Genomic DNA, 21,004 nt, shown 5'->3' with positions numbered 1-21,004 from the left:
TGGATATTAAATTAAAAGTAAACCAAAGAAAACAAATATTTAACCTGACCCTTATGTCAGATTTGCTTTATAAACTCTGCTAATGCCATCTTAATAGTATTGCAGCAGTATGTCAGAGAAGAAGAAATGTTACAGCAGACTTATTAAATTTCATGCTGGATTTTTTCGGGTCTGCTAGACATCTGGCTTCAAACGCAAAGTCTTGTACTCTGTATAAGAAGGAACTGTATTAGATTTCTGGAAGCTGGCTCACTGCATGAAATGTCTAAAATTGCCTGCTTTTACTCTAAATAGGTTATATCAAAATGGCTTGATCTGTAAATTGCTTCAGCTCTTGAACTTGCGATGGATGTACACTCTCAATGTTTTCCTTCTGGCCTACTCCTTCTCCTCAACTTTGACCAGAAGTTTGTGTATTGGAAACTAACTTTAGTGAGGGAACACTTTCTGTACATTTCTTTTTTATCTTGCCTGTGATAAACAATCCAATAGAGTCCAACGGATAGCTTTAACAGCCTTGGATCAAGCTTTCAGGAGTCTCAATTGATTTTGCCTCCTAAGGTGATTGCAGGTACCCAGCTGCTTAGTTCTGGAGGCTCTGCTGCATGTAAGGGACTGAAGGGTTTTGGAGGAGCAGAAAGTGAGTAATATGAGTCTAAAGGACTAACTCTGTTTGCTTAGATGCATTAAAACATACTTTTGCTTCCAGTTTGACAGAATACAGCAATGGTGTCCTTAATCTCTATGGGTTTGTTTTACTCTTCGTTTGAAACAGAAAAGGCTTTCTAAATGCCACTCCAATGAAGATATTGAATATGCAATTTGGTGAGCTTCAGTGGTGTATGTGTACAGGTAATTCTGTATACAGCTTCCAAAATGTTTGTGGAGAGAGAAGAGCTTAGAAAGAAATGAGGACATTAATGAATGAGAATAGTAGTGAATGAGGCATGAGAACATTAGTAAATTAGTGACACAGATATGTTGGCTGAAGACCACTCAACTAATAAGCCTTCCACAAGCTTTATGTTTTTAATTCATTTTCTTCCTTATCCTTTTCTTTTTTTAACTGATGATGAGCTGTACCATTCTTCAAGTGTTACAAAATAAGAGAGTTGCTCACAGAGTTCTTTTGAGAGCAAGATTTGCTTGTATGACTTTTTGGAAATTTTGACTGGATTTAAGAAGGACCTGAGGACTTAGCTTGGGGGTGGGGAGGCTGGCCTGGCATGAACATCATCCTAGGATGGCTATCCTCTTTGCATTGCCTTTTGGGTGTTCTTTTCACCATTCTCCAATTTTCTACCAGTTGTACTGCCCACATTTTTCTTTGTTAAATCCACAAATGCCTCTAAGAAAGTATTTTGCCATTTTCACTCAAAATGCATTTGGACTTGACAAATACATTTGGTTTGTGGCCCCAGAACAAGGTTTTCAATAATGGTTGTGCTTTCTTTCTTACTCTATTAGCGATCTCATTTCATAGCATACTTTGTAAAAACAACCAGGTGAGAGACTGCTGATTCACCTGTGTGCAGATTTGCATCCTGGGGTATGAAGAGAGGAGCTAAGGGAGAGATTAGCAAATCTCCTTAGTCTCCTGACTGATGTCGAGGTGTGAACCTGTTTATGAGTGCAGGCTACCTCAGTATTCAGAGGGGCTGGTTTCTCAAGGTGTTTTAATGGTTCTACCTACAGATGTGAAAGAATGTACAGGTGACACCAGCTCTGTTTAAATTCCTTAATGGAAGTGAAAAGAATCTCAGTGAAGTGTAAATGGGAAAAGGTCAGATTTAAAAAGCAGAACAAAATTATACATTGTTTCACAATTCTTGTTATCTTTGTAGAGTTTTATTGAAGGAATATAAGAATATGGAGTGTATAGACCAGAACCACCCATGAAAATTGGTGGTATGCTTGTCTTTCACACTCTTTTATCCCACTTTAAAAGGATTGAATAATGGTATCCCTGGGTGTTGTCACAGGTGTCAGTGCTTATCCTGAGAAGTGTAACTCTGCAACCAGTGGAAATTCTTTGTTGAGTGGAGAACTAGCCTTAAGGCTGTAAATAGTAACCCCCTGGGCATCTAAAATACAGCTTTGATTTAAAACCTAACATTGCATCTGACAGACGATTTAAAAGCAGACTCTAAAAGATCTGGTGTAAATTGCTGTGCTGGTGAAATGATCTTTTTTCAATGTTTTTGCTTATGTTCAGAAATTTTCAAAAATATAATGACCACATGTGTATTACTGACCAAATTATGCATTTGGTTTTTTTGTCTGCTTTTGAGGTTTGTTTTTTGCACATGTCTGTGAAACAATTCGCAGGATTTCAGTCTTGTTTTTGACATAACAGTACCCATTTTTACTCTGTGCATTTGCTTTCTCTTTCTGTTGATAATGTTCACTGAAAGGTTTATCAGTTTCTAAACTAGTGAAATTTCAGAGTTTTCATTTAGTCTGACTTAGTGTCCTCAGGACTAGTGGCCATAGAGTCAGTGGTGGCAGAATAGTCAACATTCCATCAGATTTCCTGGAAATGAAAGAAAGGGTCATATTTTCTAAAATACTTGCAGAATATATGATTCTTGCCCCCTTAACTTACAGTGAGAAAGAATATGAAGAGAGGAGGATTTGATCTGTAAACTGCAGTTTCAGTAGCTGTAACTGAATCTTCTTATAGCATGTTTTTGTAGGCAAATAATGGATATTTATGTATTTGCTTATTTGTTTCCAGGTACATGCTGGGCCTGTCAGCAGTTCCAGCAGTTATACAGTTTCTTGGATTCCTGTTTCTCCCTGAAAGTCCCCGCTGGCTCATCCAGAAAGGCCAGACTCAAAGAGCACGGAGAATTCTGTCTCAAATGCGCGGCAACCAGGCCATTGACGAGGAGTACGACAGCATCAAAAACAACATTGAAGAAGAAGAAAAAGAAGTCGGAGCAGGTATGCTGAGTGTTTGCTGACTTCCCTGTCTGTCAATGGGGAGATAAAAATCAGAAGAAATGTTGAAGCTGTACCCTGTGGGAACTTGATATTTTGCTTTTTCTTGTCTGTTTTGCTGTTTAAGTATCCCATGTACCGGTAGCTTCAAAAATGAATAGGTATTTCTATGATCCTTTAGTTTTAAATTAGGTTCTGATTTCTAAAGTAAAGTTGTGTAGCATTCTAAGTTTATACTACCTACACTTACATGACATTGTACTAAAAAAAATATTCAGTTTAGGAATGCACGTCTTGAAGAGTGAAAATAAATAAATAAAGTTTGGTTTCTTTCATCAGTAGAAAAGGCCAAACAGACACTAGGGAGGTCAGAATGCATTGTACATGCCTGAATTATCCAGAGGCCCCTTCCTAGCCAGCAGTTTTTTAGTCAAGAAACCTTTGAAAGATGTACAAAACTAGGCCTGTGATACAGAGATTCTGTTTCAGTAAAGGCAACTTCTGAAAGTCCTTTTGATCTGCTGCCAAAAGAAGAGCATCTAAATCAAATCCTTTTTTTAAATCTTTTGTATCCTTATATCATATTTGTTCAAAATTTTATTTACTTATGAAACAAGATTACCATTTGATTGACTTTCTGTACTCCACATGTTTTTTCTTTGCTTTCTGCTGAAAGTGTTAACTTGGGAATCTCCAGTAAGGCTCTTAGGTAAAAGCCATTTTAATTCTTGCTTCCTTAATCATTGATAGGAAAATACTCTAACTTCTCAGAGCTAGTGGAAAGAAAAATGGAAGTTGTTTTGCATCTGTGTACACTAAGATTCAACATCTTATAATACCCATTCTCATTGCCTCATTGAGTTTGAACCTTGTAATAAATAATTACATGTCTGCAAAAAATTATTTGACATATAATTGAAGGGATTTTCAAAATTTTCATCACTAGTGTGAAGCAGGGCTGGATTTTTCCCCTCTCATTATGATTTTGAGGCTTTGGATACTTTTTTTTCCTGAGTTCTTTGGGGCGTGGAAAATGAAGTTCATTGAAGCTAATTTGATAAAAATGATTGAGGGGATATTCATAGAACAGCTTGGGTTTAAGAGTCCTGTGCTAAGGTTCTCCATCCTAATTAGGAATTGGTCTGTTCAGTTCTGTGTTTAAGTGCTTTGTAGAAATAAGAGGAACAGGCATTTGGCCCACCCAGTCCCTTATTTCCCATCACTGGTCTATAGGGTATGACCTTGTTTCTCTCTTTAAATCTTTTGTCATTTAAATCTTTTCACAATTGTGAACCAAATGTGGTGTTGGGGGTAGGACTGACTCGGTTGTTAATCAGTCCTCTATACATTTGTAACTTGGACTGGCAACTAATTACGAGGTTGTTTTCTGGGATGTGCAAGTCCCTTGGTTTCCCCTGCATTCTCCCCCAAAAACTTTTTTTTTTTTCTGGAGTTTGGTTAAATCAAGCACATTCCTAGGAGAAAGTTTGGTTACAGAGAATTATTGTTTTCCTCTCAGGTAATCAACAGCTTCAGAATTGTCACCCAAGGGCATTAAAAAAAAAGGATGGTAGTTACAAGTGTATGCTGTCCTGTTGGTTATAATGCTTAGCACACAGGCATTAGATAACTATGGTCACTCTTGATTTTGATTATAACTTCATTATAATTGCACTTCATCTCATTTAACCCGAGTTCTTCTTTGTTATAAAGAGCTATGTTGTGTGTCAGCATCAAGACATACATCGTTTTTGTTACCTTTCTGTGACTTACAAGTGGTATTTACGAATGGTGTTAAATTGGGATTGCTTTCATGTCTTGAGGAGCTGTCCAGATCCTCAGTATTGAATTTTGCAAATGTAGTGCAAAAGCAACTTGCTGTTCATAGTTTTATTTCCAGGTTTTCAGGTATTCACAACTTAAATGTGTGCTTCTGCAAAGACTTTGCTTTTCATTTTGCTATGGATATTTTAGTTGCAGGGGTTTTTTGTTTGTTTGGAATTTTTTTTATGTATTGCTCTAATACTTTTTTTTTCATTTCTCCTATTTTTGGCAGACAATGTTTTTAAAACACTAGTTAATAGCAATGACAAATGAATGTAGTAATGTTCCTGTCAGACATTGTGAACATCATTCCAGTTTCACAAAAAACTTTAATGACCCTAAACTGACAGAGTGTGTTTGTGACATCCAAGGAGAGATGACTTTGCAAATTGAAAATAATCTGACTTACTTTTAGGTAAAAGTGCCTTTTGCTTTCTTGTCTTCTTCTTTCTTGGAAAAGAACAGATGTTCTTTTTCACTGATTGATACACAAACATCTTTGCCAGTTCCTTAGGGCATCAGTTTATAAGTGAAACTAAGCCTGTATTTGACTCCTTTTCTGCAAGGGAATAATAGAACGTGACCATAACATATTCTACAGTCCCACACTAAAAAAATGTAATGCCTTTTCTAACTGTTTCATCAACTATTCCTGTCAAGGAAGAATGAATCAAAGGGAAACTTCATCTGCGTTGTTTAAACTACCTTAAAGTTAGTGTTTAATGTATGTCCTAAACCCATAGAAATTTACTGCATTTTTCACATGGTCATCAAATAGCTTCTGTCTTCGAAATAACAAAAATGCCTTCTGCAACCAACTTTTGCTTCAGAAGTCTTTGGTACTGGTATGGGATACCTGTTAAGTGAACGATTCACATTTCTTTATCCTTTCCAATACATGCAGTCAAATCAGTGCTGCTGGTGCTGCTTAATAGCTTGTATTTTTAGCATTTTCAGATTGGTATCAGGAAAATAATGTGTCTTTTTGACAAACACTTTCCCCATGACTGGTTATGCAAATGACATTTTTTCTGGCAGTCATGGATACTGCTTTTGTGGGCTCTGTTCTGTACTCACAGTGTGACTTCTGGTTTTGTAACCTTGCATTTTGAGAAGCGATGGGGAGGGCATTGCATTCTCCAGTAACATAATGAGACAAGTCAGATCTTGGTCAAGTCCAGTTAGGCATCATCTGCTAATGTCATTCCCCTCTCAGAGGGTGGGGCTGTAGTGCGAAAGCGAGACAGGAAAATCAAGGATAGAAGGACTAACGAGGAAGATTTTAGAAAAAGCAATGCAGGTAAGCACTGGCACAGGAGCTTAATAGCAATCATAGAATGGTTAGGGTTGGAAGGGACCTCAAAGGTGATCTAGTTCCAATCCCCTCTTCCAAGGGCAGGCAACCTTCTTCTTTACCAGGCTATTCAGAGCCCCATTCTATGTGGTCTTGAACAACTTCAGGGATGAGGCAACTACAACCCTTCTGGGCAACCTATTCCAGTGCCTCATCACCCTCAGAGTAAAGGATGTCTTCCCAATATCTAATCTAAACCATCCTCCTTCAGCTTAAGACCACTCTCCCCTATCCTGTCCTTAGATGCCCTTGTAAAAAGTCCCCCTCCAGCCTTCTTGTAGCCCCTTTTACATACTGGAAGGCTGCTGCTCTAAGTTTTCTCCAGAGTCTTCACTTCTCCAGGCTGAACAACCCCAAGTCTTTCAGTCTGTAGGAGAAGCACTTCAGTCATGTGATAAACTTAGCAACCCTTCTCTGGACTCATTTCAACAGGTTGACATCCTTCATGTGGGCCCCAGAGCTGGATGCAGTACTCCAGGTGGGGTGTCACAAGAGCAGAGGAGAGAGGGAGAGTCACCTCCCTTGACCTGCTGGTCAAATCTCCTTTGGTGCAGCCCAGGATACCACTGGCTTTCTGGGCTGCAAGCATGCACTGTTGGCTCATGTCCAGGTTTTTGTCCATCAGCACCCCTAAGTCCTCCCCAGGGCTGCTCTCAATCCATTCTCCACCCAGCCTGTATTTGTGCCTGAGATTGCCCAGACCCAAGTTCAGGACCTTGCACTTGGCCTTGTTGAGCTTTGTGAGGTTCACACAGGTCCTTCTCTCAAACCCGTCGAGGTCCCTCCAGTGTCTTGATTGCACGACAGAGCTCAGTGTAATCAGCAGACTTGCTGAGGATGCACTCAATCCTACTGTCTGTGTCGCTGATAAAGGTGTCCTAAAACTGCCTCCTGAGGATTGTCATTCATCACTTCACTTGGACATCGAGCCATTGATTGCAAATCTTTGAGCGTGACCATCCAACCAATTCTTTTATGCACCAAGTGGTCCATCCATCAAATACACGTCTCTCCAGGTTAGAGACAAGGATGTTGTGTGGGTCAGATGCTTTGCACAAGTCCAGATATATGACTTGTGTTGCACTTCCCTCATCCATCATTGCTGTAACCCCATCACAGAAGTCCACCACATTTGTCAGGCCATGTGTAAAGATGAAGTAGCTTGTGCTCCTAAGCAATTTAAAGGGTGGGATTTGTGATGTTCATTCTAGAGCAAGTACTTGGGAGTGAATTTAATGTAGTCATTTGTGTATAACAATAAAGCTATCTACCTACCACACTTTTTGTAAAATTTTTACTAGCTGCCAGTATAGTGGTAATTTCTGTCTGGAAAGAAATCATTATAGCATCCAATGGAGACATTTTAAATTGATCACTAATTTCCCATATGTTTGACAATACTGCAATGATCAGTGCAAATCATAGAAAGGTATCAGTTTCTACTGTCTGGGTGAAAGTGTCTGCAAACTGCATGGCTTTTCCTCACACCCCTCTCTGTAGCTGTACTGAGCTCTGGTGTGCCAGGATATGTGGTATTTCACACGAAATCAGTAGTGATGAGTATAGTACTAACTTAGCATCTTGATGAAATGAACATCATTTGCATTAAGACTAGACATTTATTTTTGTGTGGATGAAGGATGTGTAACTATGAATCGTGATTACGCTAGGGGAGCAGTGTCATCTCGCCAAGCCCTATGTATCCCACATTTCTCTAACCCATGAATTAGTGCTGAGATTCTTGACCTTATCCGCTATGTTTGTGGACTTTTGCCTTTCATTTGTAATTATCCATGCACATGTGTCAGCTTCTGATCATGAAGATGTCTTCTTTGTACACATTATGTTTACTAATTCTGGCTGTGTGAAACTGCTGGAGGTCAGTGGTGCATGGAACTGTTCTGCTTCTATGAAATTTACCAAATAATTTATAAAATTGATCATTACAATGTAATATTGTTTAACCTATCATTCTGTGTCTGTACCAGAATTTTATGTGGTGGGCATTGCTTCTAGATTAGACATTTTGGTTTGTTTTCATTATTTTAATTCCGTTTTTTTGTAATAGCTAGGGGTTTTTTGTGACACCGATAAAAATGTATTCATGCCACTCTTTCACTCCTGTCGGCTTGATTCACTTAACCTGTTTTTTCTGTATTTCCTATTTGATCAGTGAGTCTGTCTCCTTTTTTTGTGTTTGTATTTCCCTGTTGGAGATAAATATGTTATGAAATAAAGGTGAAATCACCTCGTTGCTTTTAGGTTTCAATTCATATTTTTACCCAATTTACTGTCACTTAAAATAGGATATTATTAGGCAGGAGATTGGGACCCTCAGTTCTTCCTGGTTCCAGTATCTTTCTATTTCTTGCACCTTTTCTTCGTAAGTAATATTTTAACTTGTTAGTATTCTTGGCTAGGGCTTTGGCTGGAACCATTTGATATGCATCTTTCCAGGGAGATACTGAAAGCTTACGGTGTTTTCATTCTTTATCATAATTCTCCCCTCATTTCTGGGAGTCCTTTTTATGCTAAGGCCATTGCCCAGCATGCTTGGTGTTGAGAAAGAGAGAGACATGCTTATTATTATTGAACATCAGCTGGAATCTGATTTAATGAAACTTGGTAATACGATGATGCTCTGGTAGGACTGTGCAGATCTCTGAATGATGCCACTTCCACTAAAATCCTTATGTGAAGTTAATTCTTCTTTTATGATAAGTGGCTTTTGTTAGCTGTAACCATGAAATTAGATGGAAGACTTTGGGCAAAAGGAAACAAAGGATTTGTTGAAGAAAATCCCAAATCCAGTATTGTTGGTAGTGATGTCAGCCTGAAATTCTTGCTTGTGACAAAACAAATGCCAGGGTCACTTCCAGGTGGGTTTTGCCTCTAGATTTTGTGGGAAGTGTGGCCAATGCAAGAGGTACTTGAAAGTGATGTCTAAGTTTTGTTCCTGTATTTTAGGAATTTAAAACATTGAAGTATTATTTGTCTGTTCCCTTAAGAACAAAAATTCTTCCTGTGCATGTTTCCACTGGAATTTATTTGGAGTTGAACCCATAAAAAAAGTACTCCTCTGGATAATTTAAAATCCATGCAATGCAGACAAATAAAACATGGAGATCTTGAGAACATTTGATCTTGAGAAAGTATACTAATTAAATTTAGTGTATGATCTGATAACAAGAAAAACTGTTCTACAAAACTTGGCAGGGAGTATTGAAAGTATGAATTACTGTGTAAAACAATTGATAAACAGAGATAAGATTTTTGGTTCTCTTCCATCCTTAAAATCTTTTAAAAGGCCGACTTATTCTTGCAAATATGACCTTTGAGAAATATAATGTATAAAAAACATTATTGTTTTTTGCCTTGTATAGAAATATGACTGCTATATTTTAAAAATAATAGTTTGTTTCTGGTATCTTAGAGCTCTGGTTATACTTCAAGGATCCTGCTGTTAGTGTGTTTACCTGGCAGGGTGTTTCAAATCAGTCTTGCTTCAGTGGCTTATGACCAAAACGAATCCCTTAATCTTCCACCTTGGTTTTCAATGCAGTGACATAAAATGAACGTTTATCTGGAAATGGTAGTTAATTGCCCATCTGAAGAGCACTTTCTTCCGTTTAGACCAATTGAACCATGTGTTTTGGAACAAGCTCTTCTTTGCCACAGGTCTAGACTGATTTCGTGTGTGGTATAGTCCTAAAGGGCAGGAAAAGTAAAACTTGGTAAAACTTCCTTTAAGTATAGGGAAGCACTGAAAGGTGGGACAGTCTGTTTCAGTTTTGTGTCTTTTCTCCCGCCCCTTTAGATTTACCATGAATTTTCTGGAAGTACAGTTAACTTTCCACTGACAGTTTTATTAGCTTTTTATTAGTTCACAGCTTCTTAAGCCTTCAGAAAATTCAACCTACAGGTCTGGAAAATAAAGCGAAAAAGACTTCATCTCTTATCCATTCAACAATAAATTTAGGTTTCAGAGTGGAAAAAGTGTTTGAAGAGTTTGCAGACTATTGATTGACATCCCTTCATGAGAGAATGTGGTTCTTCTGAATCAAAAACTGTCTAAAATAAAGGCCACAAGTAAAAATTCAGTCATGTCCAGGAGAATAGGAATTTGTAACTTGTGCTTGAAAACCAGACAAATCTCTGTGCTATCCCCCCTCCAATTTTAAGTAGGGTAGTTTATTTTTATTTCTTAATATGAACAGCTAAAATTAGGTATTTTTGGCTGGCTGTCATGTATTATGATTATGTCTGTTTCATGTTTATTGTCTGTAGGGATGGCTACAGTACTTCAAATTTATATAAAAGTATCTATATATTTTAACACAAAACCTACTTGTTTTGTATTTAAATAAGGTAGTCTAACTGACTCGGACTAGATGAGTTTCTAGAAGGTAATTGCCTTTGGCCCCAGTTTCTATGCCTTCTCAGAGCTCAGTTCAGCTCCGGAAAGCAATAAGCTAGACATATTTCTGGGATTTTCCAGAAGTAATGCTTAGCTGTGTAACTTGGCCTGTTATTAAAAATCTTCTGTATAATAGCACAAACTTTAACCAGCATTTTTTACTTTATGCGTTTACAGTAGTTTCTTCTCAGCAAGTCAGGGGAAAAACCCAAAAATAGTGTGGCATGTGATGAGATTTTGGGAAAGCTGGACAAAAGATTCCTGGCAGAAGTGAACTTGAAGGGCTTGGGGGGAATATATTTGGTCAACAAAACCAAAATGTGCATGACATGAGTAATAGTAAAGGAAACAGAGAAGATGAAAAGGGGAAAAAAAGACCAAAAAAATCGCTGAAGTAGGTGGGTTTTGCATTGTTGGGAGGCAAACCTATTGTCATTTCTTATTCAGTACAGAAATGGGAGATACAGTGAGAGGGGGGAGACACCCGTTTATTGTCCATAATATACATGGTGTGTCACATGGGGAAGGGAGCCCTTGAGAGCAAACCAGGCCTGGAGGATAGAAGCCTATGTTGGTAAAAGCTAATGGTAGGATTTTAATGCTGGGATAGGAATAAAAGGGCAGAATATAACTGCCTAAGGGAAAGTTACAACATTTAGCTTGGCTTAACATGGCTTGAGGTGTCTGGCCACGTACCAGCCTTCCAGATTTTGACCTGAGGGGTTGTTTGTGCTGGTGTGCTCACCAGGCTCACCACTTTGGTTTGAGTGGGCCAAACCAAGACTCTGAGTCTTGGAGTCAGTGTGCTGGACAGCCGATTTGGCTTGAGGTGGGGTGCCTACAGCGTGGTAGCTTGGTTGTGTTAGAAATGGGAAATACGATTTTGAATTCCCTGCATGCTCTTGGGCGAGAGATGGGCACACAGTGCCTTCACAGCAGCGTTTGCTCTTTGGGGCTTTGTTTTCTTCTAACATGGTTACACTGATGTACTTGTTTCTCATCCAAAATTGTGGATCTACTTTTTCTTAAGGAGTGATAAAATTACGGCACCTCTAGAGCTGCTAATGGTATTCAAGAGCTCAGTTAATTAGAAAAGGAAAAAAAAAAGAAAAAGAAAGGAAGGCTTGGTTCTTCATCATTTCCCTGCTGGATCCAGCTTCTGCATTGAATACACAATTCTAAGCTGAATGCTCCCACTTGAGCTGCCCGTTTACATGCAAGAGGGATTCAGACAAAATGTACAGTGTTGTGTGAAAATGTTAATGGGTATGGGGGAAATTTTTTTATAGACTGCTGAGGAATAATTATAATACTTTGCTAAGCTTAGTAATATGATTCTATGAGTTAGCTCTTAGATCAGGTTCTGTGGCAAAAATTGGAGATAATCTTGCAGCTTCTTTGCTCTCCGACCTTGTGAAGATGAGTAGAAACTCTAAAATGGATTTAAGGTTTTTAATAACAATGTTTATATGTAAATGTTGCAGATAGGTAGCTGAGCTATCTTCACCTATTGGTCCCATTTTAGCCTTTTCAGCATAATCATTAAAATCAAAAAAACTTTTTTTTTTTTTTAATTAATCTTGTTTTGCAGTCTTGTATTAATGCAGAGGAACCACATCAGCGCAGAGCTGACTCTTCGTCTGCAGTCTTCTATGTGACAGCTTTACACAAGGGCAGGACTTGGTCCAGCCAGCAGATGTTAATGATTCTTCAACAGCAGTAGTTTTTCTTTGATTCTGTAGTCAGGTGAACACAAGTGTTTTTACAGCCTCTTTAAATTGAAGTATTTTGATAATAGAGAGGAAAATGGGTTATAAACAGTGTTTGCACTTACTTGTTTTACATGAGATCATATTCTTTTGCTACAATCTAGTCAGGCTTTATTCTTTCTGAAAGCCTTCACCAGGGTATTGACTGACTAATTTTTGTCAATCTTCATCTTTTTCTCTTGCCTTCTAAAATAACATCATTGGGATTTTTTTATCTCTTCTCCTTTCCAGACCCTTTGTTTTTCTAGCAAACCTGAGGCTTCGGTTCACAATAAGCAGCTGTCCTTGCACACCGCCTGATAGTTAATCTGAAGTATTCACACACTGAACATTTCAGTGAATCTTGTCAACCTACGTGACATCTGTCATAACTGGCATGCTGCCATGTGTGGATGTTTTGTTTGACTTAAGATGGATTTTGAAAAAAAAAACCACCACAAAACCCAAACCAAAAATGTTAGTCATTTGTTGCTGTGTTGCTACTGTGTCTCCCAAGCGATCCATGCTCCCTTACACAGCTATTTCTGAGCTTTCCCTACATGTTAAGAAAGCAAGTTGTCAGAAATAAGTGAGAAATGGTGTAGTACTTCCATGTTGACTATTTGAGTAGAACATGTATTTAGGTCTAGTGCTTTTATCCAAGAGATTAGAAATAGATTATTTCTTCACATTAATTCTGTTTCACTGGAGCTTTTATAAGTGGTGAACTGGTTCAGAATTGTGTTTCGTTCATAATTTTTTGGAGAGGAAAAAGTTAGAATTCTGCTTTGCTTTTTGGTCGTGGGTTGGTTTCTTTTTTTAATAGTATCCCCTAAGGCATTTTGATGCACAGTACCTGTGTAGTAGTGTGCTAGTCTTGCTGTAGAGCCAAAGCCCTAGGAAAGAGCTTTCACCTTGTGTTATTTCACTCGAGAACAGGAAGGGTGAGCACCATCTTTTCCTTTTATCATCTGAATCATAGAACTATAGAATCATAGAATCAACTGGGTTGGAATGGACCTCTGAGATCATCAAGTCCAACCCTTGATCCGCTATGAATGTATCTGTGGGCTTACTCTTTCCTTGTGGTGTTTCTGTAAGTGAAATACTTTTTAGGAAATTTTTTACACTATTTTATATTCTAAAATACCACTGGTCTCCTGGAAAACGTCCATGTACAGTAGAGGGGGTTTATATAGCTGAAGTGTTTGTGTGTGTGAGATAACTAATGCTGCATGAATAAGTTACAGTGAATAATTTTATCCTTAGTTTAGACTTCCTTTCTTCTGGGGAAGAAAAGAAGTTTTCTGGGCAAACTGCAGTTTCTTTAGATATGTTTGTTTTGAAAGTGTTAAAGTGCTTTGGAATTTTTCTATGTGAAACTGTAACAAATGGATTGCAAACTTGAAATTTTACTGTAAACTCTTTAGAAATTGTGGCTTCACAAGTATTAAACAGCATTTCAATTGTGTTCAAGAAATACCTGCACAAAAAAAAAAGCTCTTAATTAGTTCAGTTAACAAAACAGGAACATTTTAAAAGGGTCAGTTAGACTGGTCCCTTTCTTCCTGTTTTCAGGCTTTCCTTTTGCTGAAAAAAAACAAACCAACTTCCTCACAATCAATTAAAAAACCCTGCCATCAACAATTCCTTCACAAAAAGCCATTTTTTATTTTTAGCACTGTTTTTCCCCCTCTCAGGAAATCACTATTCTGTTAAATGTCTTTTTTCCTGTGAGGAAAAGATTACTCCACTGGTCCTATAATTGTCAGTTTGTGTATGGGGTTTTTTTCTGTGAATAGTCAGAGGACTTGATGAGCCTTATGGATAATGGTGATTTTGAACTTTTTTTTTTGTGATTCTGCACATACTTGACTATTTCTATTTCTGTTGAATAAGAAATAATGCTTTCTAAGCCACTATAGTTCAATGTCTATGGATATTCAAATATTTACCAAAAGTCATATGGAAAATGTTGTTATCTAGTCAAAGTAAGTTATCTCGCAGTGCAGCCATGGTGATTTATGAATGAAGAAATAATTTTTTTTTCTTCAATATTGTGAGTTATATTTAGAATTGTTCTGTAACTACACTTTGTGGGAGCTTGAAAAATTTCTCCATTTCCCTGCCATACATAGTGAGTATCTAATTCCTCCCTTAAAGAGTGGGCTTCAGGCCAGAATTTAGCATTGGTAAACCTAACACATTGGTATTTTTCTCCACTTTTCTTGTAAGGAGCTTGTAGAATTGCTAAGAAATTGCCAAGAGTTCAAGATGCTGTATCGCCTGTGGCTGCTTAAGTATGTTTAATTGTACATTTTGCATGTTTATTCTGCCTTTTCTAGTGAAATGACTGGTTCTCCTGTTATTTTTAATGTAGATTGCAAACCAGGCATCTGCTATAACACACAGTAGTCTCATTCTGTTGGCTGGTCTGCAGGGTTGGGCAGGGGCTGGTGGGAGCCCACTGGTGATCCTGGGGTGTCCATGTGGCCAAACCCGTGTGAGGTGGTGGCTGTGAGGACTGCCAGCCACTGCTTTGCCTTGTAGAACCATACTTAGGTACTCCACAGAAATAGTGTAGATATTTCCTCTGCTACTAAAAATGCATGAATATATTTGGGTTTTTATCAGCTCTGAACATCTTTAGGTTTTTTTATGTGCATTCTCCTTGGGGTCAGTGTCTTTAAAGAGAACAAAATACTGTTTTCTTCCATGTATTCTGATCTGTTTCCCGTTACTTATTGAACATGGAAAGGTTTAATTACAATTATTTAATAAAATGGTGCATGACTGCTCTAAACATTACATTACTATTGAAGCAAAAGTATACTTGAAATTGTATTGATTCAAGAGCACAAATAATTTAAAGTGGCTCTGTCCTTTTGTGTTTATATGGAGTAGATTGCATTATTTTCTTTTCATTGAAACATAAATGTTGTATAAATATCTTATATAACACAAACTGCATGTGATTTTTCATAGTATCTGAGGTGGATGTAGCTCACGTAAGAGTATGCAAGTATGGATATATAAATGAATAAATTGTGTCTACTGTAGTGTATGGCATAGAAAGATGATTGACTCTGAGCCAGAAGACTCCCTTTTTAGTTAAAGCAAACATACGTTTCTATGGCAATAAAAGCAAATTTAAAATGTAGGTGGTTCTGACTGTTGCTAGTCTAAAATAAAGGTAGCAGTTCCAGAATAGTTCATTTCATAGCCAAAAAACCCAGAAGATTTTTATTAAAGAAAAATTCCTCTATGTTGACCATACTTAATTTTTAAAATTTTTGAATTGTGAACTCTTTCTGATATATATATTTCCCCCTTCTTTAATTTCTCATTCTTTTTTTTTTTTTTCACTGTGTGTAACAACAACAGGAATCTGCATATAAATGCAATGCAAATCTTTTGTTATTATCAAGCAGATTTAAACTTTAATGGTGATTCTTATTACCTTTGCATCTTTCGGAATTTGTTGGGACTTTAAATTTTTTATGTTTGTTAAGTGATGATTATTTTTAGTAGTACTCAAGAGACAAGACATAAGAGTCTTGTAACAGAAGATAAATTAAAGCAGTATTTACTGAAGAACACTGAATTGGTGGGGAGGGCAGTGGATAACAAGTTGCAAATAAATAGGGTGGAACGTAATCAGAAGTGTTTATCCTACATTAATTAAAGTGCAAGGTAACAATTGAAGAGATCTGAGACACCCTTTCCTTCTAGATTGGATTGTTCAGAGCTTCTCGTTCCATTGAAGCAGACTCCCAGAAGAACGATACATTATAGAATATCCAAATACCACCTACTCCTGAGCGAGTGGCCTCAAATTAATCATCCTGCCCCTGTATCTCATATCAGTCAAGCTGTTTACTTTTTTTGATCTCCAGATCTTCCCCAAATAAGCAGGATAGACTACAGAGAATCCAGGATTATCTATGGAATTTTGGTTTTTTAAGAAGGGGAGTATGGGCAGCCTAAGTCATATGTAAGATTATGTTTTGCAGCCAAAATTTGTTGTTAAAGTTTAAGCATAGTGTGTGCATATGTAGAAACCAAATGGTATCTTTTTGGTCACTCACAAATTTTGATTTGTTGCCATACCTTGACAGTGACAGAACTTGACAGGAACCCAAATTGTTCATGTTCATTTAGCAGGATAGGAACGTGTGGTACTAGTCCGAGGTTGAAGTGGGATCTTTCAGTTGATATTAATGTCAGATATCATTAAATCTTTTACAGCAACAGCCAAGATTTTCTTAAGGTTATAACCTGATAATATTTAATGTGAAAATATCAACCTAAATTTGTAGAGATTCTTGTATTATCCATGAGATACTCATTTCTCTCGTCACAGTGAGTCCTCACTTGACTGTCCTTGATAATTCAGATAATTGGTGTTAAGTACTCAGTGTCAAAGACAACAGATGAAATACCTTGAAAAGACATACAGTTTGTGCCAGCTGACTGCTGCTTGCGGTACTGGGATGGTGGGTTTGAGTGCTCCATTTCCCATCCAGCAGGAAGAATCAAGACCTAAGGAAAGGACTTGGATATCTGAGGAGGAAACAAAAAAGGTGTTGGTGTTGAATGCTTTCTCATATAAAACCAACTGGTTTTATATGATATCAATCTGTCAATAGATGTACCAAACTGTGGTTGGTGAATGATTTTGTAAGTGTAGAAGTAATGGAAGGCTGCATAATGATAATATTTTGATTTTAAATATTTCCCGATATGCAGTATTAGATGTAAATCCTTGAAATAAACAGACACACATTTTTAAATGTAGCTTCATTTTTTCTGTATTTGAATGCAACTGTAGTGTAACCCAACAGCATTATAGAGGGGGTAGAATTTATTTTTTTGTTATTTTGTTATTTGGAGGCAAATTTTTTTGTATTTCACAAATTTGAGAAGTTATCGCTCAGTTTAGTGTTCTGTTCTCATCCGAGAAACATTCCTTACCATCTGCAGTTTGTTGTCTGTTGTGCTGCATGAGCCTGGCTCCAAATACAAAATATCATCTGGTCTGTATAACATGGTCTTTGACAACTCTTCCCAAATGTGACTGATGGAGGCCAAGATATTCTCTGTTCAGGTGCAGGCAGATCCATTAGAAACATGAATTCTGATAAATATTCGTAGGTCTTTCATGGATGTAGATGCATTTTATGAGACTGCAGTTTATAATGGGTATGTTAAGAGATGCTGCATCACAAAAATATATTAAAATAAAGTCTTCTAATATGCTTTGAGTTTATAATTTTTTACTTCTTATCAGCTGAAACTGGTTTTCACATTCAACTGAGAGTTGTTTTGAAATATAGATTTAATAAGCTCTCATGCTTCTGCCCTGCTGATAAACTTCTTTTCTTCCCCAACTTCAGTAAAGAAATGAATCTGTGAAACCTGTTATATACCTTTTCCTACCTTTATTTTGTAACCTAATGAATCTAAAGAGCAGTGTTTAATTTTAGCTTAGCAGTTTGAAAGCAGATTTCTTTTATTATGACTTGAATAATTTCAAACAGTCCTCTTTTCCTCCTCTAGTTCTTCTTTAATGTATTAATTTTATTTGGTGATAAAATTTCCCCTCTATATTCTAAATGTTCTTGCAAATTTGAATATTGTTTTATGCTGAAATCAGTATTAAAACCAATTTTTGTTATATTTTGTAATAATGATGTTGAGACCTTAATGTTATATGAAAGAAAATTAGGGAGTTGTTCTAATTGTAAGACTTAAAGATTGATAACTCTTCATCAATTTTGTGTAAATCCTATATGGTACTATTTGTTGGTACTATATGGTACTATTTGGTACTATATGGTACTATTTAAAAGTGTGATATTTTGTTGCCATGGTGATAAGCACAGTAGTTTTTTTGCAGGATTTTTTGTAGCAGCTTATAATAGTTGAAGTAGCTGCAAAGGGAAAAGTATCATTTATGATTTGAGTTCCATTGAGAATATAAGCCTTGAATGACAAAACTGTTTTTGTAATAGAAGTTGCCTTTAGGGCCTGAGTTGTAGTAATGCATTATACCTAAACTTTACCTGTAGAATAAACTTGGATTTAACATTTGAATTAGTTCAAAAAGGTTTTAAATGTATTTGTTTGATTGGGAGAAAAAAATTGCAAATTATTTACTTAAAAGATTTAATTCCATGAAGTATAGACTCTTGTTTTTCTTGAGGGAGTGTCTGTGTGGGTTTTTTCCAGTGATTCATTTTTCTGTGTAATCAGAGCAGATAATGTTGGGTGTAGCCTGTAAGGCCTGTGTATATTTTTCTCATGTAATATTTCTTAGTAAAAATGTGTCAGAACATCTATTACTACAGCAACTGAACCACTGCTGTGATAATACATCAGCAAACCTTTTGTATTTGGTAAAGTAGCCCATAATTGTGGGCTAGTAGTGAGCCTGAAAACAAGACAATTTTGCCCTTTCTTCTCTTTAAAAAAGAGCATTTTTTGCTGAACTCTAAAAATTGCACTGTATTGGTGAACTGTTGGGAAGCACAGCATGGAACCAAACTCCTTAATAGCTCAAGCAAACCACTTTCTCCTATTTTCCTCCATTTGGAATGTTTTGGACGGGCTTTAGTTCCTCTTATAACTCTTGCACTGGTACTGGATAGCCTATAGTTAGTGGTTCTTACATGGCTTCATTGAGGAGAGATCAGCATGTTATATTACAGAAAAAGTAGTTGTGGTGGTGTGATTTCATTTCTGGTAGAACTGAGAATAGACTCAAGGTATCAAGTGCTTTGACTACAGTACTTTTCTGAGACACAATATAGTTCACATACTGTAGGTGTCACCTACGAAATGTGCCTGCACCATTTACTATTCACTGTTACACAGAATCTTCTAATGGTAATAAATCTGCTGCTAAATGATTGTTCTTGTCTCATTTACTAAAGCTGATGCAGGGACTCGAGTGACTGCAGGCAGACAGTTGCACATTTGGGTTTTTTTAATTAACATAATGCGTGTGTGGGTAGCACCAAAAGAGCATTCAGAGGTTACGTTAGAAGGACATGCAGAAGCAAAGAGAAGCATTCACATTTCTATGGAAATTAAGTAATTAATTGCCTGTAATTCTGTTTATTTGTTTGCCTATGTAATCCCATAGTCAAGTCTTCATTCAGCAATAGTCAACAGCAAGTGTCTAGGAAAGAGTAGAAGAACTTGAGCATGTCGGATATTTTACCAAAGTAAAGTATCATAGAAGATATATACACCCAAGAAACTTCCAGTTTCTGAGGATTTTGGATTTATTATCCATGAAACTCTCTGATCACATGTACACTTTTAGTATATATTATGCTTACTTAAGCTTTAACCATAGGTTAAATACAGTGTGGAACGTAAGTGTTTAATTCTGTAACCTTTTTTTTTTTTTTTTTTTTTAACTTAGGTATTTTTCATCTTTTCAGGTGTTCTTGTGCTTTTAGACTTGTTGGGTTTTTTTAAGGTAATAACTGAGTTTGTCAAAAGTTTACATCAACTAATTTGGTTTTTTTTTGAACTGATTTTTTTGGTAGACTTTGTCTCCTATTAACAAAGTTCTTCAGTCTTCTTCGGGCAAAGTATTTGTTGGTTTGCAATATGACTAGAAAATGCCTCTATATAAAAAGCGAGCACTTCTGGATTTCTGAGTTACTGTTTTTTCAAAATCTGTAGTGCCATGAAGTCCCACTAATCCCACTGTACAGACAGGGAGCAGACAAGGGCTTTTGCACCAAAAGAAGTTTCCAAGGGTTGCCTGAGGCTTGTGGTGGGATTCCCACAACTACCCCTGCCATTATTAGACCATTCTCAAACTTCTGAGCTGAAGTGCATGAGCACGTGTATGCACCTGGAGGGGAGGGCAGCTGAGGGTGGAAGCTCTTCAGAAGCTCCGAGCATGGATGTTGACAAAACTGGCTTAGCACTGACTCTTATGTCAAAGGTGCCCAAATGGGTTCTGCTAAACTAGGCAAGTGTTGGTGCTGTTATTCTGTGGCTTCAGCACCTTGGTCCTTGAATACAGTCTCACTTTATTTGGGGTGACATTCTCTTGTACATCCTTGTTCGGAGGCTGGTCTGGGCAGTTTCTGTGCAGATGGAACAACAACCAACAGTCACCGTGTTGTGGTTGGATTGTAGATGCCTGTGGGGAGGATTTCTGTCTGGTCTATAGGTGTCACACAGGTCTGAAACAACTCGATGGTGTGGGATAGGGGCTGTCACAGACATCTGCCTCAGCTGCTGTTATTGTTGTATTTGGAGCCTGGTGCTTGACTCGCATCTCTCACAAGCTTAGACTGCTGTGATGCTTTCCTAAAGTATTTTAGAAACCCAGCACCATCAGTTGAGCCTGTTCCTGTGCTCTCTGTATGTGAGCTGAACTGCCATGCACACAGTAACATTTACAGTCTCTTTAAAATGAATACTAAACAAGACAAAGAAAAAACTTATGAAACAATCACCAAAAAATTGCATTAGATAGCTAACTAGGTCAATACCTCCCCGAAGACAGATACAGACAGACAATCCACATGCATTACATCTTGACTGGTTCCAAGGTGAAGCATAATTTGTATAAAAGGCTTTCTAGTCAAAACATGAGTCACAAATTAATTCCTGATGCGTGTTTGAAGTACAGACCTCCTGAAAGATGAGCTCTGGGGAATGCTTGTTACTCTGTCACTTTTAGTTAGT

At 37.3% G+C, this 21,004-nt stretch overlaps 1 protein-coding gene across 1 annotated transcript in view; it reads left to right on the top strand.

Moving 5' to 3' along the window:
- SLC2A13 (solute carrier family 2 member 13) overlaps positions 1-21,004 on the top strand; it is a 145,450-nt gene that overhangs the window by 29,001 nt on the left and 95,445 nt on the right. The window contains exon 3 of the mRNA XM_027890091.1: positions 2,738-2,946. Within this exon, the coding sequence (XP_027745892.1) occupies positions 2,738-2,946 (209 nt within the window). The remainder of the gene's footprint in view (positions 1-2,737; positions 2,947-21,004) is intronic.

The sequence above is a fragment of the Empidonax traillii genome, unplaced genomic scaffold (assembly GCF_003031625.1).
Source record: "Empidonax traillii isolate 1590-97213 ecotype Southwest subspecies unplaced genomic scaffold, ASM303162v1 scaffold277:size2070623, whole genome shotgun sequence".
Lineage (NCBI taxonomy): Eukaryota > Metazoa > Chordata > Aves > Passeriformes > Tyrannidae > Empidonax > Empidonax traillii.
Note: the sequence above shows the minus strand (reverse complement) of the source record. Positions and strands in the feature narration are given on the sequence as shown.